Source organism: Fusarium proliferatum (assembly GCF_900067095.1).
Source record: "Fusarium proliferatum ET1 genome assembly, contig: FPRO_scaffold004, whole genome shotgun sequence".
In the NCBI taxonomy this organism is placed as follows: Eukaryota; Fungi; Ascomycota; class Sordariomycetes; order Hypocreales; family Nectriaceae; genus Fusarium; species Fusarium proliferatum.
Genome location: NW_022194793.1, coordinates 534,672 through 556,852, shown reverse-complemented (window position 1 = coordinate 556,852; position 22,181 = coordinate 534,672). Strand labels below are relative to the sequence as shown.

The following is a 22,181-nucleotide window of genomic DNA, read 5'->3' as shown; positions in this document are numbered from 1 at the left end:
TCAAAATCACTATTGTCGACAGCAGTCCACGTCGTTTAAACTCCAGGCACCCAACATGGCCACTCCCGTCAAAACGACTACCATTGGCGGTCCTCCAGTAACCGACAGCCCAGGTACTTGGCGTCACCCACGACTCGACGAGATCGCCAGGCGTCGTAATGCGACGACCTTCTCCGAGAAGAATGTGCGCCAGATCGCCTATAATGTCATTGCGCTGCTAGGATTCTGCTGTTTGCAGCTCTTAGCTAAGCTCAACATTGGTTCTGAAGTGTGAGTTTTCGCGAACGCCTTTTGCGACCGACCAGTCGTTAACTCTAATCTTTAGTGTTCCTAGCTCTTTTAGGACATACTTGAGCTGGGCATGGTTCGTTCTCAACCTCGTACCATTCATCAACATTGGCATCGCGTGTCTGCCCTTGATTCGACCGAAAGATGATCTCTCCGATATCCCTCTGACACCTGCTCAGCGCAAGCTGCTGGGCCTTGACCCCTCCTCAACCGCCCCGACCCCCGATGCGAAGTTCAGCACACCTCCTCGATACTCACGCACACCTTCCATAGGTGGCTCTGTTGGAAGCCGAGGAAGCTATAGCAGCTCACCTCTTTCTGGGCGAGGAAGTCCTCTCGTACAGGGAATGGCTGGCTCACCGTTGGGCAGCCCTCTTTTCCAGAAGAGCGTCAACAGTTTCGGCAATGGAAGAAGGTCTTCTTTTGGATCAACGAGCCCATTTGCGGCTAGCTCTTCTTCCAACCTCTTCTCAGATCCTACTTCCCCTGGTTCCGCTGGGGGCAAGCGAACAAGTGTCGGGCTGAACAGCAAGTGGTTATACGAGAAGGGACGGCGACCATCAGGTAATGCCTGGAACTTGTGAATCAGAGCTGAATACTGAAGGGAGACATTTTGGACAAACATGTTTGTGATACAGGAAGGGCCCAAGCTATGTGAGCCTTGCTATTCGGCCAAGAGACATTGTGTTCAATGTACATGGAATATGTCTTGTTAGAAACCCATGTTGATATTCTCGTAACGGGTTCGCAGCGGGAGTCAGAAAACTCCTCAATAACAAAACTAATGATTTAAATGTACCGCCCAGCCAGTGATTTAAGAAGATCACTGTGGAGATACCAAACTGGGTATTCCATAGGCTCGGAACTATACGGTTGTCTTATGCTATGCGTAGGGAGGCGGATATTCTTGAGAATAGAGCATTTCTTATGCCTCTGCAGCGGCAATCGACCAGCAGAGGAATTGACAAACATCCCAGGCCAAATTCATTCAGTGCATTCCAATCTTGACGACAGGGCGGCCAATGAAAGCGTGAGCTTCTGACTTGGCCGCGATATCTTCTGCCTCCTCCATCGTGAGCAAAGTCAAATGACTGCGTATTCCGTGCTGAACTACAAATTCCATCATCTCTCTAGTCTCACTCATGCTACCATGGACTGTTCCCTTGACAAAAATCTCTCTCAAGATGAGATTCATGGGGTCGAATTTGAGACCATGCTCAGGAAAGCCAGCAGCGACTAATATTCCTCTTGGTTGCAACCGCTGAGCGGCCCAGTCACTGGCAGCATCATCGCTAGTGCATACAATGGTAGCTTTGAGACCAATTCCGTCGGTAAAGTCGGAGATCTTCTGAATAGTTTCTGGGTCATCAAGCTTGAGTACGAGATCCGGCTGGAGGTGAGAGGGAACTCCAGAAGCGAGCTTCAGACCAACCTCATGGCTGTCAATAGCTATCACCCTATAGCCTCGAGCCTTTGCAAATTGAATCCCAAAATCCCAAGGCCACCTATACCGATGATGCTAATGGTCTCGCCCTTTGTTGTATCGGCCTGGTTAATGGCGTGCCATACATTTGCCTGAGATTGGTTGTCAGTAGAGCACGGGCAATAGAAACACTTTCAAATCTGGGAAACACACCCCGGCACACATCAAAGGGGCCGCCTGCTCAAAGCCTATGCTCTCAGGCAAGGACACCACAGCACCATGCCAGGAAACCATGTATTCGGCAAAGGCTCCATCACGACGAACGATGCCACACATAGTCCTATTATCACAGAAACGTGGATCGAGCGATCCAAGACTCTGCATAGCCCATTTGCATCCATTACAACCCTGGCAAGGATCCATAAAGTTTGTAACTCCCACACGATCCCCTATATGCCATATCCCAGGTACATCAGAGCCAAGAGCGACTATTGTTCCGGCTGGTTCATGAGAGCCGATGAAAGGTAATGATACCTGGGTTATGCCATGATATACCATGAGATCGGTGTGACAGAAGCCAGCGGTTGCTACACGGATGAGAACTTCATTGGGCTTTGGCTTGGGAACTGGAACATCATGGAGAAGGGTGTAGTTTTTATGAAACTAAAGACGTCAACGAGTGCAAAAGCACGAGATCTGGGTAGATAACTTCACCTCAACCAGTCTTAATGCTTTCATCGTCTGAGGTACAGTAACATGAGCCGTCATTGTTCCAATATTCTTGATGGAAGGTGACTGATTAGAATGGTTACAGGAGAATAGTTGTGGTGTTGAGTTTGCAAACAGTCAGACGAATTCTCCAGGTTAGGCACAACATTGGATAAATGAGAGTAGCTTACAAAGGAGACAGAATCGGAGTGGTGAGACAGCAAATTACGTGGTTCTCATGCTGACATGTCTTGGCTATTCTTGATTAAGCCAGTTGCCATTATTTGTTTTTTTAACCAGTTCAGTGATTCCCACGACTCATCCTTCATGAACTCATATTTGGATTCCATTCATTGAACCAAAGATTACCCAGAGCCATCATACGTACAATTATCTGGCCTGCTGCGTGTTTACAACTTGGTCATGAAGCTACTCTTCTCATTCTCAAAAATGTTGGTGAGGGTTCCAATATGAGGCAGAATCTCAACCGCAAATTCGTCGCCGTGCCGGAGCGCATCCTTGGGGGTTCGGCCCATCCCAACACCTGCGGGGGTGCCAGTGACAATGACAGTTCCCGGGGGAAGTGTAGTGCCTTGGGACAGCCAGCTGATAATTTTAGGGATAGAAAAGATGAGGTCGCTGAGTGAAGTCAGTGGAGAGATTGTATAACTATGTATGGTGCTACTCACTCAATGCCGCTCTCCTGATACACTTCGCCGTTCTTCAACCCTCGCATGTGAAGCTTGGTAGGATCTGTAATAAGAGATTTGAGAACCAGTGTTGGGCCTATATAGGGAATTGTTAGTTCAATCAACCATAACTTTAGATCAACTTACCTAATGGACAAGCCCCATCAAAGCTCTTTGAGAAAGACCATTGAGACTGGTTTAGCTGTTGAGTACGGCTGGAAACATCGTTGGCGGCAGTGTATCCAAGAACGTAGTCCAAAGCTTCGGCCTCGCTGACGTTCTTAGCTGTCTTACCAATTACCACAGCCAATTCTGCCTCGTAATCGCCAGACTCGTCCACCTGGCTCAGCTTGGGAATGATTCCACGAGCTGGCCAAGGATCCACAATCGTTGTCGCTGGTTTCCTATCTACAGGTCAACTCAAAGTCTTGTCTTATGTTACTGATCAGCCAGACTTACATGAAGATGACCGGGATTGCTGGGGGATCAAGTCCACATTCGGCAGCATGCTTTCTGTACTAATGGCGAGTTAGATCCTGCGATTTTCGGAAGTAGCTTGACATACATTCAAACCGACACACCGAACAGTACCGATCTCATTTTGGGCAAGAGGGGACAGAATGCGGTCAATGGTTTCGGTAGTACCAGTAGAGGATCCTGGGGACAGGACTGATGAACCTGACCAAACACTGACAGCAACCTCTTGACCCTGGCGTAAGGCAGCACCAACATCAATATCCTTGTCTGCTGGCTGACCGATAAGGATCTTGGAAGGACTAGATCTCGGTACAAAGCGTACGAGACCTACAAGAGTTGTTAGGGTAATGCCTTAACGGACTTGAGATGATCTGCTTACGCTGGAGGGTAGATGAGGCCATAGTATCTACTGCGTATGACGTGATTGGGAAAACACTTGAGATCAAAACAAATGAAGACAGAAACCAAGAGATCGAGGCCTTGGGCTCTTTATAAATGGCGGACTTAAGCCTAGCAACAATGAATGAACAGGTATTATTAAGGCCGGCTTCGGCATGTTGATGTCCATGTAACAGCGTGCGGGAGATGGGGTTCCGGCGGGGAGACGCCGGACTGCTATCGGTTCGGGTAGAAGCCCCGGAGGGAACTAATGGAAAGTCAAAACATCCATAACTACAGAGTAGGTACCTCCGTATATATATATGCATTGTATACATATCCTTGCCCATTGATATACTGGCAAGTTGTTAGAAAATTGACAGGCTATACAGAACGGAGTCTTTGGACAGGATATTAAATATAAGTAACTAAAGCAAACACTCTATTTCATCCTTTATACTTGCTAGTCTTCAGCCAGTAAACCTATATCAGAAGATAGAACACAACAACACCATTAAACCACTAACATTTCGATAATGTACAGCAATAAATTAAGCACTACTGCCCTGAATCACATTGGTCAAGGGTCAAAGAAGATGTAAACGTGCAAGATGCAAAAGATAATGCGTGATCCGAGAATCGAACTCGGGACCCTCCCATGGGAGAGGAGGATTTTACCACTAAACTAATCACGCTTCTTTGTTAATGGATGCGAGAGTTGGTAGCCTATGTAGGGAATGGATGCTGAGCTGCATCCTGTGTAACGACAAATTGCTATCTGCCTACCGATGTTGGAGAGTTGAGACGGAGCAAACAGGCGATTGCGAGCTTCTTATATCAGTCGGGGCCGATAGGATCCGCCCATGACTTGCTTAAGATCGCTTTGTGGGGCAGAAACGAACCTTACTGCATTGGTTTTAACTCTCTTCCGCCACGACGTTGACTTCGGCCCAACATAGGTAATCATATTATGGATCGAAGCTCGAAGTACCATGTTTTACATGCAAGTTCGGTATATGATCTAATCAGTTGCTATACGCAGGATGGATAAGGGACAGCACAACAGCCCAAGCTTTGGTGTACCGGTACTGGATGTTGACACGGCACCAAGAGGGCAAAGGCCAGCTGGTACTTACGCTGTCCACGTCTGGGAAGTTGATACAATTCCAGTAGACGATATATCCTACAGTGGTACAACCTATGACTGTATGAAGCTGGCCCAGGGGGTAGAGTTTGGGTCCTAAGAGCGAGGTTCGTGTGATTCTCACGTCAAGGTAAGGAGAGAGAAGTCGGTCCAGGGAGGGGCTTCTCTCGAGCCTGAGCTATTACCAAAGTGGGCCATTCTTGTGGACCACTGTTTCTGACGGAGCCCCAGCTTGAAGCTTCGGGTACGTACTGGGCATGGCCAACCTGAACCCCTCCACCAACAGTTGCCCACCTGAGCTGCAACACCTCGCCTCAATATCGTTAGGTATTCTACGTCACTACATAGTGTATTTCTTCTGGCTACATCGCTACCAATCCGCAAACCGCTCCTCAAGTCACTCACCCTACAAACGCCTACCATGGCCAGCAAGGTTGACCGCATAGTTGCCCGGCTACAGGCCAAGATCGAAGAGGGCGATTATTACGAAGCTCAACAGCAGACCCGTGTCGCGGCATCTCGTTATATCAAGACCTCCAACTGGCCTGCCGCGATCGATATTCTCTCCAATGTATCCCAAGCCTTGCTGCGCGCGGGGCAGGGTGGCAGCGGAGGAGACCTGTGTGCTATGCTGGTCGACGTCTACAAGCAGGCAGAACTCAAGCCTGATGCTACCGCCAAGGGTAGACTATTGACTTGTCTGCGGCTATTCGAGGCTGGCGAGCCTACGAGGAAGAAGTTTATCGGTGAAATCATAGCGTAAGTGCTACATCGTTGTCTTGACGAGCTATCGCGAACGAGCATACTGACATTATTGGGGAAAGTTGGTCAGCAAAATTTGGTGAATATCCAGCTGGAGATCCTGAGCTTCACCATGTCGCCGGCTCACTATATGCCGAGGAGCACGATACATACGAGGCCGAGAAACATTTGATATTAGGAACCAAGGACTCGCCCGAGATTCTGACAAAGATGGAATATAATTGGTACAAGGAGAGCGAGCCTCACCAAGCGGCTCTCTTCGCCGGCCGCGCAGTTCTCCCATATCTCCTCGTTGGCAATGTTCGTGCTGCCAATACCTGCTACCGCCTCTTCACCAGCTCCCTCTCCAACGATAACCCGAACCTTGGTGTCCAAGACGTGTCGAGCTCCGCTGGTGACATCCGCATCTTTCCAAGCCTGCCTCTACTCAACTTTCTTGGCTTTCTCCTTCTTGCTATCCAACGCGGCACACCCGAACTCTACCGTGCTTTGGTGTCCAAGTATGCCACACAAATCAACGAGGCGGGATCATGGGCCGAGGCGCTTGAGATGGTTGGAGAGATGTACTTCGGCCTGTCCAAGCCTCGACAAAGCAACCCTCTTATGGATATGATGAGCGGTTTCTTTGGTGGTGGTGGCCAACCAGAAAAGCCAAAGCGTAAGCAGGTTACGCAACGGCAAGATGCCCCCGCAGCGGAAGGTCTGGACTAGATAATTTGAACTGTGGGCTTGGATGCTGATATACCATATTGTCTTGAGAAAAACATAGACAGCAGGCGTTGGAAGGTAAATAAAAGACTGGGCTAACCACGGGGTTGTTCTTCTGGTTCAAACATCCAATTGTCTTCGGCAAGGGCTGCCACTTTGGCTCGTAGACTTGCTCTCACAGCTTCAAGAAGTTCTGATGCGACGTTAGTAAGATGAGAATGACAAAGACAAGACACGTCGCACCTTCAGGTTGTTCCGTCATCGCATGACGATGCATCTGGTGATGTTTAACTGCTTCTGCCAGACGTTGTCTTTCCTCTAGTCGCATTTTAGCATGGGTAGATCTCTAGTCCTGCGCATGTCTTACTCTCACACTCTTGTCTATGGTCTAGGGGCAACTCATCCTCGTCTTCCATTATCGGTGTCGGAGGGTCCCCGAGCTCAATTTCTCCGTGCTTATCACGAACTACAATCTCAGATGTATCAGATAAAATATCGACGTCTGAATGCAGTGTTTCGGCAGACGTAGAAGTCGATCCAGCGGTAGGTCGCCGGGTCAACTGGCTTTGGAATAGATTACGACGAACGCCTGCTGAAGAGGCGCCGTTTCGAGAGCGGGGAACCCCCGTGCCATTCGTTGTTGTCCGTGTTCGATCTGCCATCGCGAAACCTTCAAGCTCGTTGGTCGTTGTGATATGAAAGAAGTGTAACTACCCAAGAAGTTGAAGGCGACCAAAAATTGGTTATGTAAAGGCAGATGTTATGTCACCTTCTGTTGACTTTCTGTGGGGTGTCCCGGGGTGTCTTCGTCTAGTCATCTTAGCTGCTTCATGTTAGGCTTACTCCATCCTTTTCTTCTCTTCAGCCCATCTGGTCAGGGCAGTTGCACAAACACTTGTGCCTACCTCCAATAAGCATGTGAAGAGCTCAGTGTCACTCGCACAATTACCTACCTTAATCTACTAAGTACTAATAGGCAATCAATAAGCTCCTCACTTCCACTAGGTACCTAGGTATATCTTCACATTCATCGAGTCTCATGCTTTTGGACAGCCCGCTGCCTCCAAGCTCAAAAGGGGGGATTGCATTCAAGGTGTAATAGCCACCCTCACTCCGTCCTTGCAAACGTTAAATCTAAACCATTCTTATTTCAGAAAAAGGTATACACTCGACATGTACCGATGATAGTCGAGTTGCGTTCAGGTATGTTGTCGCCAGTACTATTTGTCATGTGCTCCTGTATGCGGAACATCAGTAGGGCGACCATGTGCCATTGGTGTAATGTGCCGTAAGCTCTGTCTCTTTATCGTACAGCTTGTCTTTATCTCCAAGAATGCAGCCTAGCCCATCAATACGCCCCTGGCATCACCCGAATTCGAGAGTTTATTCTGGTCGCTTTGCGGTGCTCCTACAGGGAGAGGTTGTAGGAGTATTCGTCTTCCATGTTCTGGCTGATCCAAAGGACGACAGAGCTGTGCGGAATTAGTGAAAACATTCGATTTCCTTGGACAATATTCTTCTTACCTAACGCCAACAAGAGCGTTACTGAGCACATTCTCAATCCCCATACCCAGAGCAGGCATAGCGACGCTGGGCACAACGAACTTGAGAACAAAGACGGTGACACCACCGGCCATTCCACCAGCGAGAGCAGCAAAACCCAAGAACAGAACCACGCGAGCCTTCCACGCTACCCCATTTCCGCTGTAGCTGAAGGAATCGGCGCTTAGGCGTTGCTTTTCGACCGAATTGATGATAAGCATGCCCAAGCTGGAGAAAATAAAGGGCAGCCAGTCAACAAACTTGACATGGATATCGGAGCCGTTGCGTGATGACTTTGACCAGACTGCGGAATCGAGCATGATGTAAAAGGCGATGGAGAACTAAAGCGCACCAGGTGGTAAGTACCAAACTATTGACAGGACGAGCACATGAAGTGGCGCATGATGCGTTGAAAGAGCCATGCAACGAAGAACGCCGAATTCTCAAGCAGGGGATAATTTTATAGATTCAACGTACAATAGCTCCGGCACTGTAGACACCAGCATTTCGGGCCCAGACCGTGTTGAGCCACTCGGGCCGTCGAAACTTCCAAAGACGCTCTTCCTCCATAGCTAAAGATTATGTGCGTTGCGAAAGGTTTGGTTCCTGTAGTGCAGTTGTCTGATGTTGCAGTATCGCTGATCGTTAACGAATGATCGTGTTGACGATAGGTGCTCGGGACTGGAGGCTGACAATGACGAGGCTCACGCGTGGACGGGACCGGCCTTGCTTTAGCGCCGATTGGGATCACGTGATGCATCTCTGTCTGGAAGTGCGACTTGGTGAAGTGGGTCGTGGTCGTGGAGACATTTCGCGTGGCTGGGTGTCATAAACTGCAAAACACAAGAATCCACTCGCGGAGACGCAAAAGATCCCCGTCGTAGAGAGCCATGTCTCATTGATTACCCCGCTGGTCGGTGCGATGCTCGCTCCGCTCACGCAGGACCCTGAAAACAATGGAGTTGAGCTGCGGATAGTGACAAGTATCACCATAGGGCATGTACCTACTAACACAAGGTCTTGTAAGCTGTAAGCTCCAGTTTCGCTTCTTACCTGATAGATATTTAGGGTCAGGGCATATGTAAGGGACTGGAATATAGTGATGTGGCGCATATGATATTGATCAAGGCGAAACTCTATTCAGCTAAGCATTTTACTTTGCATGCCGTTTCAACGGTGTCCAACGGTTCGGATACAGCATCTCTATCTGCAAGATAATGCATCAAGAAGTGTAACGACAGGAAGCCACTTGAACAAGACCCAGCCGTCGCGGATCCGGGTATGCAACTAAGTACTTGTCAAATGTAGCATGATATTGACAACCAATGGTGCCTGTTACGTTCATAGCCGGACAACAACAGATGCTGGGTACCTACCTATCATGTATTAACTTGACTGTACACACCACGCTTTCCATGGGGCAACCATTATTAGACGAGGCTCTCAGGCACAACACCAAAAGCCATCGAGGTTCGTGGGCCAAAACAGCCAGCCGCTGAGGATTCAAGGCTGACCACCATACCTGTGTGGCGGCGAGCCGTGTCTGTCAAGTTTCACCGAATGAATCCAGAGTGTTGATAGCCGCTGCACATTCAAAACAATTGCCGCATTAGCCTCTAGGTATTAATAGGCCACAGCTCTCCTGATATTTGCAGTGTTGCTAATGTTTTTCAGACAGACGCTATCGAACATGGGCGAATAAGATCTTCCCAATAACACCTGGTCTAGACCTATTCGATCTTAAACATCAGGTGCACCATTCTCCTTTTTACTGGCCTGCCCTTCGCAAACACCTGGCCCACGCATTGACAGGCAGGCATTAGGAAGGTGCAGCAAGCCCCAGTCCCTGCCCGCTTCTGTCTCTGTTGTGCGACCCCGTCTTTTCAGTCCCTTCCCCGTCCCATCGCTTCAACTCGATCTTCACTCTATCATACAATTGCTAACGCGATTTTTGGTAGTGCGTCTCGCCCACTCGCTTGGTTACGCACACTCATTCGCTCGCCTATGCAGTTATTACATTCTTTATTTCTTTCTTAGTCCTTGTTGTATTCCTTCGTTCGAGTTGCAGGTGACCGGCACAGATAACTTCACTAATTACCCATCTCTCGCTTGCCGTCTTCACTCCGCTCGCCCCCTTGCCAGGACAATAGACGCGGCATATCCCTTCGGACGTACACATGACTATCGAGCAATAAGTCGCCTCCTACTTCCGGGTTCTCGAAGAAACACGCCTGTTTTTCTATGCGCTATTTCATAACGGGAGCACACATCTGCTAAATCAACGCTCGACCTCCCCTTTTGACATTCCTAACCACCCTCGATATACGCAATTTATCTCACCCGCCCTGGGTCGATCGCAAAACAGAGTCTCACACGATTGTTCCGTGGTTCCTAACGCCTATCTCACGAGAGATCTTTTTCCAACAATACTTAATATCGATTCCGAGGACGTAATTTGTTTGGACAACTATTCTGAGAGATAGCCGATTGAAACAACTACTTCAGCATGAGACCAATCAACTACCTACCGAGACCTGACCTTTTGGTCTCGGTGTTTGCCTCCATTTCAGTGTACGGTGGCCTGGCTATGGCTCAAGATACCAAGGATGACCCCAAGAATAATGATCCATCTGCTGTTCCTGAGGCGACCGATTCGAAGAATAGCGATGCCAATAAACCCACCAATACAGCCGCTGAGCCAGCTAGTACTGAGACGAAAGACAATGCGAAGCCTGCGTCAACGAAAGACGAGCAGTCTTCCAAAACGGAGGAAAAAGAAGAGCCCAAGTCTACTGCGAAAGATGACGCCAAGTCTACTGAGGAAGAGGATCAGGCTAGTACTGCGACAGGAGAGGGTCCAACCAAAACCAAAGACATTCAGTCCACGATCACATCCATCGCTTCTTCTGGCACGGAAGAAGCTATGCCTACCTTGACAAGATACAAGCCAATCCCGACTTATCCAGCTCCTTCGGTTCCTCCTACTAACAACGCTCCTTTCATGCGGCACTCGAGTGCCCCTGACGGTACCGTGTTTATTGCAGTTGGTGCTATCCTTGGCGCTCTTGGGCTCGCCATCCTACTCTGGCGTCTTATCGTTGGCATCCTCCTCCATCGGTCTGTTGAGCGAGCAGCCAAAGCCCAACATAGCGAGAACGCAAAGACTGGCTTTCCTGCGCCCCCTGCACCCTTCTACAAATATACTGATACCGGATCGACAATGTCTCTCTCTGCTGGTCGTGGCGTGCGACGAACCACTCGTGGACCTGTTCTATCGTCAACTCCTAGTGCCTCCAATCTGTTTTTCTCTCCAACTGCCGCAGCATCAGGCAACGGGGCTGGCAATCGTGGCTCTGCATTTTTGCCGTCTGGTTTTTATGCGGCTGGCACGAGCTCTCCCGGTGGCCAACATGAGAATAACATCAGCATGACCAACTTACGCCCTGATTCACGCGGTCACTTTGGCACTCCTTCACGACATACCTTGAATCCAAGTCCTCCAGATTCACCTTCATTCCAAGGCCGAAGGGATATCAGTAACTCGACCCTCAATCTCAATCGACCACCAAGCCAACGCGCCCCTAGTGCGTTCCTCGAAGATCTTCTCGCTGACGATCCTTCGAGTCTGCCACCTCCACATATGCCTGCCTCGACCGCCAGGCGCTCATCCTATGGCAGTGGCTCTCCTGGCGCGCACAACCGAATCTAAACCGGTATCAAGCGACTTCTATCATGGCAAACTTTACATACGAGCGACATCATGCTTAAGCGTCCTTGTTACCAGAGAAAACATTTGGTGTTACATGAGGGGCATCACCTTTGAATCATTTTACAACAGCGGCGTCAAGAGAGTGGCATTTTTCTCGTTGGGATATGGCTTGTGGATAATTCGATACTGAGTCATAAGAGGATATAGGTGTAATGATCCTCGGTAATGTGTACATGGGTGTTTTGAGTAGAATTTTGGGCTATTGTCGACGATGCAATAGTTCAGCTTGGCTGTAGGCAATGGTGTAGCTTTAAGCCCTAACCACGGCCGCTACCAGACCACCAAAGTTCTAGTATATGTTTGGATAGCTTGGGGAGTTAACGGTTTTGATCCATACTCCAGAATTATATTCTGGCTTTCTTAGTACATAGTCCTCTTCAACATGATATCTTCATTTCCGCCTGTCTTTCTGTGACTAACGACAACCAAACTTGGGAGACAACCACGAATTTAATGGGTGACGGTACACCAATTGAGGTAGTCTGGAACTTCCGTTACGAAAGAGAAACGTTGAACAAGTGCGATGTTTTCTTTTATGAGAATACGTTAATCTCCTCGTTAAACACCTACGTATACAAATTTGCTCTCACGACTGAGCGAAGTTAGACACATTGCAATCAAAATCAGTAGTTGCCAACATAACATAGCTTTTAAGTTTGTGACAAATCACTCCCCTATCTTGCAGGTAGAGAGGGTAAGTTAGGCAAGAAACGCCATATTATGAACAGACTGTACTCATATTACGCCGTATGTCGTATGTCAAAGGTAGGCCGTTCATACTATCATATGCTCATCATCGTACACTCTATTGCGTTCTTCGCCGCGTACCACATAAAACCCCATTCCTGGTATTGCGCTTTAGCCGACTCCATACTCAATGGCTGTTGGTTCCACAAGATGTATCGTTCTTCATTATGCATTAATAAGTTATTTCATCCTTGAATCGTGCCCTGCCTGCGCCTTGACTAACCGAGGGGCATAAACAATCTAAGCTTGGGAGGTCGTTGTCGCCCTTTCTCCTCAGTTATTATCGTTCAACTGTTCTTTGTTACTGTGCTCTTCCAGAGACCGTCTTTCCGGATGCTCATCAACAGGTACGCTGTAAACCGAATCACGGCTGTCGGACTCGGGTTGCTTTGCCTTTGATTGCTCCTTTTCTTTTCGTTCTTCCTCTTCCTGCTGTCTTTCTAGCGCCTCAATCTCTTTGACAGTCTTTTTGCTTGACTCGACATCCTCTTCCGCCTCTGCCAATAGTAATCTCACTCTCTCGATCCTCGTCATGGCCCCTTCTAGTTTATCGAGACGTCTCCGTTTCTCTTGATCTCGTCGCTCCAGCTCATCCACGCGCTGTTCTAACTTTGCCCGTGCACGTCTCTCCTCGGCGACCATTTCATTTGCCTGCTCGAAGAGGGCAGCGCTAAGCTCCTCAACCTCCTGGCTGGTAGCTGCAACCTTGCCTTCGGCTTCCTTGCGCAAGCATTGTTCTCGATTGAGCGCCTCCAGAAGATCTTCGGCTGATGGAGATGGCGGGGGTTGCAACTGTTGTGAACGGTGCGATTGGCTGCTTATGGAACGCTGGTTGGAAGGCCGGGAGGGGTTGGTGTCGATATGGGGAAGTTCGTGTGACTTGCGCGGGGAGAGGAAAGATGATAGCCGGCTGGTGCCACTTTGTAGGAATGACATGCGAGGGTTTGTAGGCGTCGCAGGGAGTTGCTTCTGAGTTGGCGATGAGGGTAGCTGAGCGCGCAAATTGGCAAGTTCATCCTCGTAATCGGCCCAGCGATCGACGGCGGCAGTGGCCTTCTCATTAAGAAGACGGACTTGGTTTTCGAGATCCTCGATACGGGCCTGGGCCTCAAGTAGTTGAACTTGGCTGTGATCGAGAGGTAATGAATAGCCACAGCCCGGGCAGCACGGCGTAGAATCGGCAGAGAGAGTGGGCGCTGCCATTGTCATGACCATTGTCGTTGACATGGCCGGCGCATATATGATGTTGTATGTGAGCCGTCGGCGGTTACTCACGATGCAGGGCGGATGCTAGGATAGGTTTGTAGATGCGATAAACCGTACAATCACTGAGAATATGCCAGCGAAGCAATTATGGCCACCAAGGGATAAATATAAAAGTCGTGGGTGTTGTTTCAAAAAGAAACATTCCAATGGATACAGGGATAGTCAGCCCAAGTGTCCCTATTTTTGTCGCTGAACCGAATGCGGGCAGTGGCTTTGGCGCCTTGGACACTCGATAGCTTGAGGGGCGGGGAGGCGCTTGGGCGGCTGAGCAGGCGATTCCAGTGGCGCGTGTCTTGGTGATCAGGGTCCAGTCGTGGCAGGGTATGTATTTTAGATTACGAAACAAATGGCGTTTCTTGTGTATCCACGCATGTTACAGTAGCAAACCGAGACCTTGGGAATCGATGTTATTTACGTTGATTCCTTCATGCACCAAGACCAGGCTGTTGATTTCTCAATCTGCCTTGTTTGGGTAGTCATTTGTTCCACTACTAGCAAAGACATAGGCAGTCAAGCGCTAAAGAACAACAAACGATATTTCGTGACTCAATCTCGCATCAAATTGCTGTTGGAATGAATAAACAGGGTCAAGTCACGTCACTATGTCTGATCATGTTACATTCCATGCAATAACTCTGGGAATACGCTTCTCGGGTGGTATGAGCTTTAAATTATGTTGTTATGTTGATTCTGGGGCAGACCCAACTCATTTCTCGCCCGGCCTTCCTGGGCTCAATTCTTGTCGTTGTAGTAACACTTCTTCGACTATCCCAAGCCCCGTCTCTTTTATCGAATTTGAGCGAAGAGCCCAGCCAGACGAATTGGCATTTATGCGAGAAGCCTCGCGCCATGAGATGATAACAGAAAGCCATTGTATGAATGGAATCCGGTGGCTATAGTGATGAAAACGTGCCTTGTTCCCTGTAGAATACAGAGTTTGCAGGTGCACTTGTTCCGCGGCTGATAGGTCTCCTAACCAGATTATTCCGAGACAAGCGACGTCGGGTGTCCTTATTGTATCAGGACAGCTCTCAAACAAAACTGCAAGCTCAGCTTGGCTTTGCAACCTTTCGAGGCTCGCAAATTCCTGTTTCGGGATCTCTGTATTCTTTCCAACTGATAGGGACCATATCATTACCCGCCTCACTCGTAGCCATAACAACGCCCAGTTCGTTCGAAGCCGTCGATAGGTAGTAGTTGGCCTGGTCTCCGAGGGATATCTGGCACAAAAATGTCAACAACACCACCCTATACCAAGCAAAGGGGAAACTCACCACTTGCGCGCGGACAATGTCGCCAGGCTTAAAAGACTCGTAAATTTTAACCTTATCCTTTTCTGTGGCCCTTACATCTTGCACTCTGATCACACCCTGCCACTCTGTCTGCAATACTGTGTCGCCAACTTGCTGAATAACCACAATCGCTTGCTTTGGCATAAGGCGCAGGACTCGTGCAAGGACAATATTCTCGACGTCGGGCAATATTTCGCGCTTGTGGCCATGGCGGGCAACGGAGACAGTAGCCAGCTCCTCTGTCGTAGGTGCAGTGATCTTGTTGAGACGCTTTTGAGGGCCGGGAGTCTTTGTCGGGGGTGTCACGGTGACTCGGCCAAGCAGAGAAGAAACTACATTGCCTCCGTAAACATGTGTACCGGGCCCCGGCGCAAATTTGGTGACCGGGCCCAGGATATTGCCGGGCAGAGCAACGGAGGGAATGTCGTCGACAGCCATAACCCTCGATTTAGGTGCTTAGGTGAGCTTGCGGTGAAGGGTGTGAAGGGTTTGCTTCATTCAGCTCCCGCGCGGATGAATATGCTTATTCACCGGAAGTCGTCAGCTCAATCTTTGCGGAATATCGGAATTGGGTATTGGATGACGAAAGCTCAATTCAGCCTTGCAGTTATGCAGTCTCATTGCATCCAGACTTTGCTGAAATTCTCCAAATCCATCGGGACGGCTTTCAATTGCGGGGCCGACATTGAAGCTCATGTGTTATGTAAGCGCCAATGTGGTGCTTAAGTCCCTGCCGACTAACTCCGTCCTACACATATTGAGTCCGCCGAATCGGAGCCGGGCTTTCACTCAAGAACGCCATTCGACGACAAGTCTATCGGATCTTAGTGTTCCTCCTCGCTTACACGATGCAATGCAGTAGTCCGGCTACTAAAGACTGCATGGGCGGGGAAGCGGTAAGGTCTTTTTGGCACGGAGAGATAGGTTTCGTCATGGAAGCAGGACAAGGCCAATGCTGAGCTACCATACCTCGGATTCGAGGTCACCAGACCAGAGGGCCGTTATGCTGTGCATGGCATGACGAAGAGGTTATGCTGAGTGACTGCCAGACTCCTCAGACTCTGGTCCTAAGTCGGTCATCAACTCGTCTCGAAAGAGCTGGTCTAGATTCCAGCCATGGTTTTGGGTACAGTCGCAACGTGTTTACCATGCAATCGCCAATGTCGAATATTCAGCTTGTACTCCGTAGCGTTCGACTTGCTCAACCGTCAGTGCTGGACAGCCTTGACTTGTACGCTGCCTGTTACGCCCCCCTAAACGGGCTCAACTGACAACATCTCCCTGCAACAGTTACCAACTTGGGTAACTTGGCACAATGTCACGTTCTGAAATCTATAAAACGCAGATGTATGGTGTCTCGAGTTCGAGCAATGGCTTCTAGTGCAAACTCGGGTAGTGGGGGAGGTGGTTCCATGCGGGATCTCCACACCCACGCCCACGCCCCTTGGCAACAACTGGCTAATGAGAGGCACTTCGTTTTCGTTCGAAGATCCTAAAAGGGTGTTTTGCTGGTCAGAGCTCACCTACCTAGTATACGCGGACACTGAACGAGTTCCAGAGCGAGAGGCCGAGCCGAAGAGTACCCATCATGATGTTATTCTCGACGAACCGAGCCACTTTCAGCCCAGGTCTCTGTTTCCATCCAGTCACTTTGTGTCTTCTCTGTTGTGACAAGCACCATTTACGGAGTTGCCTGAGTCAATCCGGTGACCCATTGCTTGTTATTTCATCATGAGCCTCTCATAGCCGTCATCGAAACTGCAACGACTCCATCCTTCACGCAACAGGCACCGGCCCCCCTTGGCGCTATCTCCGCGTGGCAGGCACCCAGGATTATTGCCGTAATCCGAATCTGTTGAGCGTCGGTTCAAAAGGTCTCTAATAAGAGGCTGATTTTACAGTGCTTTGTAATCCATTGGGTCTTTTGTCTACTCTCTTCATTGACCATACAGGCGATGCAGCCACACCCAACCCACCCACACCCCCTGTAGACGGATTCTTTTTCCTACTGTCATTTTGACGAGATTCTATTACTTTTCTAATTCGCCTTTATTCCCTTCCCCTTCGTCTTAAATTCCCATCTGTCTCTTGTGTCTTTTCTCATTTTATCACGCCGAGATCTACCTGTGGGCCGTCCATCGATCGGCCTTGTTTCTTGGCAACCCATTACGAGGTTGTATCGCGATCTTAGAGACGAAAGTATATTGTTTCCGGTTCAATTCCGTCGCCTTTTCACTCCTCATAGTGTCATTGGTCTCACGACGACCTTATACAAAGTTGACATTGCTTGTGAGACTGTATCTGGGTATTGTTAGATATAGGCCTTAGCCGCGAGCCTCAGAGCTATTCCACGACTCATATCTGTTTCAACATTCACGGGATATACGACATTGATTCAACGCAAATATGCCTGATCCTGTGGGCAGGGAGCTTCAGCCCTCTGATAACCAGGCAGCTTCTCTCTCCCCAACAAATTTCGAAAAGTCCAGCGACTCAGATGAGGACAAGATAAGGGAGTTTGGAGAAAAAGACGTCGAAAGAAGCGAGAAAATTGATGAAATCACTGAGAAACATGAATCAAGGCTTGCAGATCTCGAGGAAATCAAGACTGGCGCAACTGAAGCTTCAGTAGTTACACCGACAACATCAGGAACTCAAGCGCAACAGAAGAAGCCATGGCATAAGAAATTGAATCCTCTCCGCTGGGGCTCGCCACCTCCGGTTCCTGAAAAGCCAATGCAGAGTAGGGAACATGATGCTGGTTTCCTAAGCAAGTTAACATTCCAATGGATGGGACCGTTGATGCATGTGAGTTTTAACACTTTCTCAAATTCTATCTCGCTGGTTATACTGTAGATCTGCAAGCCACCAATTTCTGATATGCGGTGCGGCCCGTCTTATAACGCTTTTGCTGACTCGATCATATCAATAGGCTGGCTACCGAAGACCCCTGGAAGAGAATGACATCTGGTCTGTCAATCCGGACAGAGCCGTGGAACCACTGACTCTGCAAATGAAAGCATCGTTCCAGAAACGAGTTGAAAGAGGTGACAAGCACCCCCTATTCTGGGCTATGCACGAGACTTTTAAGGGGGAATTTTGGACGGGAGGCGCATGTGCCCTCTACACCAGCATCATTCAGGTCATAAGTCCATTCACCCTTCGATATCTAATTCAATTTGCTGCCGATGCCTATGTAGCGAACAAGACTGGTGGGCCTCCGCCCCATCTTGGTAAGGGTATCGGGCTGGCCTTTGGCATCACACTGATGCAAATCACCCAGAGTTTGGGAACGAACCACTACATCTACCGAGGCATGACAGTTGGTGGTCAGAGCAGAGGAGTTTTGATTGGACTTATCTATGAAAAGTCGCTGGTCATTTCAGGCCGCGCCAAAGCCGAGGGTGCTTTACAGAGCAACGCACCTGGTGCAAAAGACGATGCTGAAGACAAGAAGAAGGCCAAGAAAGCCAAAAAGGCGAAGCCGGATGCGTCAGATGGAACAGGCTGGGGAAACGGCCGTATCACTGCTCTGCAGAGTGTTGACACGTATCGTGTCGATCAGGCATCTGCTCTCTTCCATATGGTATGGACGTCTCCTATTTTATGTCTCCTCACTCTAGCACTCTTGCTCGTCAATATCACATACAGCGCCCTGGCTGGTTACGGTTTGCTTGTTATTGGAATGCCGTTCTTGACGAAGGCTATTCGAAGTTTGTTTCACCGGCGACGAGCGATCAATCAAATTACCGATCAACGTGTGTCTCTCACCCAGGAAATCTTGCAGTCAGTCCGCTTTGTCAAGTTTTTTGGATGGGAGAAGGCTTTCCTCGAACGTCTCGGTGATTTCAGAAATAAAGAAATCCACGCCATTCAGATCTTGCTTGCTATTCGAAACGCACTCAATGCCGTCAGCATGTCACTCCCCATCTTCGCCTCCATGCTGTCCTTCATCTGCTACTCCCTCACGCATAGCGGTCTTACGGCTGCCGAGGTTTTCTCCTCGCTGGCTTTGTTTAACGGTCTCAGAATTCCTCTGAATTTGTTGCCAATGGTTCTGGGTCAAGTAATTGATGCGTGGGGCTCTGTTCAGCGAATTCAAGAGTTTCTGCTTCAGGAAGAGATGGTCGAAGATATGACAATTGACACCACAGGTGATGATGCGATCCGACTGGAAGCCGCCTCTTTTACTTGGGAGAAGTCGCACAAGGAAGATTCCGAGAAGAGCGAGAAGGACAAGAAGCAGATCCAGGCTCAAACTTCTCAGCACGAACCTTCAGGTGATGACACAAGCACTTTGGTCGAGGAGCGAGAGCCTTTCAAGCTTCAAGATCTCAGCTTTGGTGTAAAGAGGAACGAGCTTGTTGCTGTCATCGGATCAGTCGGTAGTGGGAAGAGTTCTCTACTGTCTGCACTTGCTGGTGACATGAGGAAGACTGATGGCCACGTTACTTTCGGCGCATCCAGAGCTTTCTGTCCTCAATATGCTTGGATTCAGAACACCACTCTCAAGAACAACATCATATTTGGTAAAGATATGGACAAGAATTGGTACAAAGAAGTCATTCAAGCGTAAGTTCCCTCCATCGTCTCGCTTCAATTGTCGCTAACATACTTTCTAGCTGCGCGCTCCAGGCAGATCTCGATATGCTTCCCAACGGCGATATGACGGAAATCGGTGAACGTGGTATTACCATCTCTGGAGGTCAGAAGCAGCGTCTCAATATCGCCCGAGCTATCTACTTCGACGCCGATATCGTTCTTATGGACGATCCCCTTAGCGCTGTTGACGCTCATGTTGGCCGTCATATCTTCGATAATGCCATTCTTGGCCTTCTCAAGGATAAGTGTCGCATCCTGGCCACCCACCAGCTCTGGGTACTCAGTCGCTGTGATCGCATCATTTGGATGGAGAACGGCAAGATCCAAGCCGTTGATACGTTCGAGAAACTTATGAAGGACCATAAAGGGTTCCAGTCTCTTATGGAGACAACTGCGGTTGAGGAAAAACGAGAAGAGGCCACGAAACCCGACGATGGCGAGCAACCCACGGCGGACGAGAAAAAGAAGAAGAAGAAGAAGGGAGCTGCCCTGATGACCCAAGAAGAAAAGGCTAGTTCGAGTGTCTCGTGGTCTGTCTACGCTGCCTACGTCAGGGCATCTGGTTCCATATTGAACGCTCCGTTGGTGCTATTCCTCCTTATTGTCTCTCAGGGAGCCAATATCGTGACAAGCCTGTGGTTATCATATTGGACTTCAAACAAGTTCAATCTCTCTACGGGTGTCTACATCGCTATCTACGCAGCACTTGGTGTTTTGCAGGCTCTCCTCATGTTCGCCTTCTCTGTGGTCCTGTCCATTCTGGGAACGAAATCGAGTAAGGTCATGCTTAGAATCGCTGTAACTCGCGTCCTTCGTGCACCCATGTCCTTCTTTGATACGACACCACTTGGACGTATCACGAACCGCTTTTCACGGGACGTTGATGTTATGGACAACAATCTTTCGGACGCACTTCGCATGTTCCTGTTGACCATGGGTATGGTCACATCAGTATTCATCCTCATCATTGCGTTCTACTATTACTTCGTGATCGCCTTGGTCCCTCTGTACATTGCATTTGTCACAGCAGCGATGTACTACCGTGCTTCGGCACGAGAAGTCAAGCGTTTCGAATCCGTCCTCAGATCGCACGTCTTTGCCAAGTTCGGCGAGGGCCTCACAGGTGTCGCGTCGATTCGAGCCTATGGGCTACAGGATCGCTTCGTTAACGAACTACGTGAATCTATCGACAACATGAACGGCGCTTACTACATTACCTTCGCTAATCAGCGTTGGCTCTCAATGCGAATCGATCTTATCGGCGTACTCCTTGTCTTTGTGACAGCCATCCTTGTTGTTACGTCCCGTTTCTCGATCAATCCTTCCACTGGTGGCCTTGTTCTGAGTTACATCCTCTCGATTGTTGGCATGATGCAATTTTCTGTGCGTCAACTTGCCGAAGTCGAGAATGCTATGAATGCTGTTGAGAGACTTTACTACTATGGTACTGAACTTGAGGAGGAGGCTCCTTCACATACCGTCGAAGTTCGGAAAACGTGGCCCGAGAAGGGTGAAATTGTCTTCGATAATGTCGAGATGCGATATCGTGCTGGTCTCCCACTTGTCCTTTCAGGATTGACGATGCATGTCAAGGGCGGCGAGCGCATTGGTATCGTTGGGCGTACTGGTGCTGGAAAGAGTTCTATCATGAGCACTTTGTTCCGTCTGGTTGAGATCTCTGGTGGTAAGATTACCATCGATGGTCTCGATATTTCCACCCTTGGACTTCACGATCTCCGATCCCGGCTCGCGATCATCCCACAAGATCCCACTCTCTTCAGAGGGACTGTCCGCAGCAACCTCGATCCTTTCCATGAACACACTGATCTCGCACTCTGGTCTGCTCTGCGCCAAGCGGATCTTGTTCCTGCCAACGCTGCATCGCCCGAAGAAGCACGCCGTACAAACGATCCCTCACGTATACATCTCGACACCCCTGTCGAGGAAGATGGCCTCAACTTCTCGCTCGGCCAAAGGCAGCTCATGGCACTCGCACGAGCTCTTGTCCGAGGCGCCCAGATCATCGTTTGCGACGAAGCCACTTCCTCGGTGGATATGGAGACAGACGATAAGATCCAGGCTACTATGGCAGTTGGGTTCCGCGGCAAAACGCTTCTGTGCATCGCTCATCGCCTGCGAACCATCATCGGCTACGATCGTATCTGTGTCATGGATGCAGGGCGTATCGCTGAGCTGGATACACCGATGGAACTGTGGAAAAGAGGCGGTATTTTTCGCAGCATGTGTGATGGCAGTGGTATCAGGGTCGAAGATATACACGGCGCAAAAGAAGAGATGGTTGTGGTGACAGGAGAGAGCAGCCAACAGTAAGGTGCTGACAGCATATAATCATGAAAATGGTGTTCAAGCATATAGATTTGATATA

The 22,181-nt window shown here is 49.2% G+C and overlaps 10 protein-coding genes and 1 non-coding gene across 11 annotated transcripts; 4 read left to right on the top strand and 7 right to left on the bottom strand.

Moving 5' to 3' along the window:
- Window positions 1-55: 55 nt before the first annotated feature.
- FPRO_04379 (uncharacterized protein) lies at window positions 56-872 on the top strand (the record flags this gene model as incomplete). Its single annotated transcript, XM_031229882.1, has 2 exons — window positions 56-270; window positions 326-872. The coding sequence occupies 2 exons, from the start codon at window positions 56-58 to the stop codon at window positions 870-872; spliced, it is 762 nt and encodes a 253-aa protein (XP_031080075.1).
- Window positions 873-1,077: 205 nt separating this feature from the next.
- On the bottom strand, window positions 1,078-2,479 carry FPRO_04378 (uncharacterized protein; the record flags this gene model as incomplete). Its single annotated transcript, XM_031229881.1, has 5 exons — window positions 1,078-1,194; window positions 1,298-1,737; window positions 1,800-1,863; window positions 1,925-2,374; window positions 2,426-2,479. The coding sequence occupies 5 exons, from the start codon at window positions 2,477-2,479 to the stop codon at window positions 1,078-1,080; spliced, it is 1,125 nt and encodes a 374-aa protein (XP_031080074.1).
- Window positions 2,480-2,829: 350 nt separating this feature from the next.
- FPRO_04377 (uncharacterized protein) lies at window positions 2,830-3,986 on the bottom strand (the record flags this gene model as incomplete). Its single annotated transcript, XM_031229880.1, has 6 exons — window positions 2,830-3,058; window positions 3,109-3,205; window positions 3,256-3,512; window positions 3,568-3,626; window positions 3,674-3,912; window positions 3,965-3,986. The coding sequence occupies 6 exons, from the start codon at window positions 3,984-3,986 to the stop codon at window positions 2,830-2,832; spliced, it is 903 nt and encodes a 300-aa protein (XP_031080073.1).
- A 601-nt stretch (window positions 3,987-4,587) lies between these two features.
- Window positions 4,588-4,658, bottom strand: tRNA. The gene has a single exon. It is a non-coding gene; the product is annotated as a tRNA-Gly (tRNA).
- Window positions 4,659-5,528: 870 nt separating this feature from the next.
- Window positions 5,529-6,580, top strand: FPRO_04376 (uncharacterized protein; the record flags this gene model as incomplete). Its single annotated transcript, XM_031229879.1, has 2 exons — window positions 5,529-5,866; window positions 5,932-6,580. The coding sequence occupies 2 exons, from the start codon at window positions 5,529-5,531 to the stop codon at window positions 6,578-6,580; spliced, it is 987 nt and encodes a 328-aa protein (XP_031080072.1).
- A 92-nt stretch (window positions 6,581-6,672) lies between these two features.
- Window positions 6,673-7,239, bottom strand: FPRO_04375 (uncharacterized protein; the record flags this gene model as incomplete). Its single annotated transcript, XM_031229878.1, has 3 exons — window positions 6,673-6,770; window positions 6,821-6,895; window positions 6,945-7,239. 3 exons carry the CDS (start codon window positions 7,237-7,239, stop codon window positions 6,673-6,675), a joined length of 468 nt encoding a protein of 155 aa, XP_031080071.1.
- Window positions 7,240-7,985: 746 nt separating this feature from the next.
- Window positions 7,986-8,689, bottom strand: FPRO_04374 (putative VPS68 Protein involved in vacuolar protein sorting; the record flags this gene model as incomplete). The annotated part of the gene is made up of 3 exons (XM_031229877.1): window positions 7,986-8,049; window positions 8,102-8,460; window positions 8,597-8,689. The coding sequence occupies 3 exons, from the start codon at window positions 8,687-8,689 to the stop codon at window positions 7,986-7,988; spliced, it is 516 nt and encodes a 171-aa protein (XP_031080070.1).
- A 1,936-nt stretch (window positions 8,690-10,625) lies between these two features.
- FPRO_04373 (uncharacterized protein) lies at window positions 10,626-11,828 on the top strand (the record flags this gene model as incomplete). Its single annotated transcript, XM_031229876.1, has 1 exon — window positions 10,626-11,828. The coding sequence occupies one exon, from the start codon at window positions 10,626-10,628 to the stop codon at window positions 11,826-11,828; it is 1,203 nt and encodes a 400-aa protein (XP_031080069.1).
- A 1,080-nt stretch (window positions 11,829-12,908) lies between these two features.
- Window positions 12,909-13,862, bottom strand: FPRO_04372 (uncharacterized protein; the record flags this gene model as incomplete). The annotated part of the gene is made up of 1 exon (XM_031229875.1): window positions 12,909-13,862. The coding sequence occupies one exon, from the start codon at window positions 13,860-13,862 to the stop codon at window positions 12,909-12,911; it is 954 nt and encodes a 317-aa protein (XP_031080068.1).
- A 1,088-nt stretch (window positions 13,863-14,950) lies between these two features.
- On the bottom strand, window positions 14,951-15,631 carry FPRO_04371 (putative CSL4-core component of the 3`-5` exosome; the record flags this gene model as incomplete). The annotated part of the gene is made up of 2 exons (XM_031229874.1): window positions 14,951-15,121; window positions 15,176-15,631. The coding sequence occupies 2 exons, from the start codon at window positions 15,629-15,631 to the stop codon at window positions 14,951-14,953; spliced, it is 627 nt and encodes a 208-aa protein (XP_031080067.1).
- Window positions 15,632-17,599: 1,968 nt separating this feature from the next.
- On the top strand, window positions 17,600-22,126 carry FPRO_04370 (putative ATP-binding cassette transporter protein YOR1; the record flags this gene model as incomplete). Its single annotated transcript, XM_031229873.1, has 3 exons — window positions 17,600-18,001; window positions 18,126-19,765; window positions 19,816-22,126. The coding sequence occupies 3 exons, from the start codon at window positions 17,600-17,602 to the stop codon at window positions 22,124-22,126; spliced, it is 4,353 nt and encodes a 1,450-aa protein (XP_031080066.1).
- Window positions 22,127-22,181: the final 55 nt, after the last annotated feature.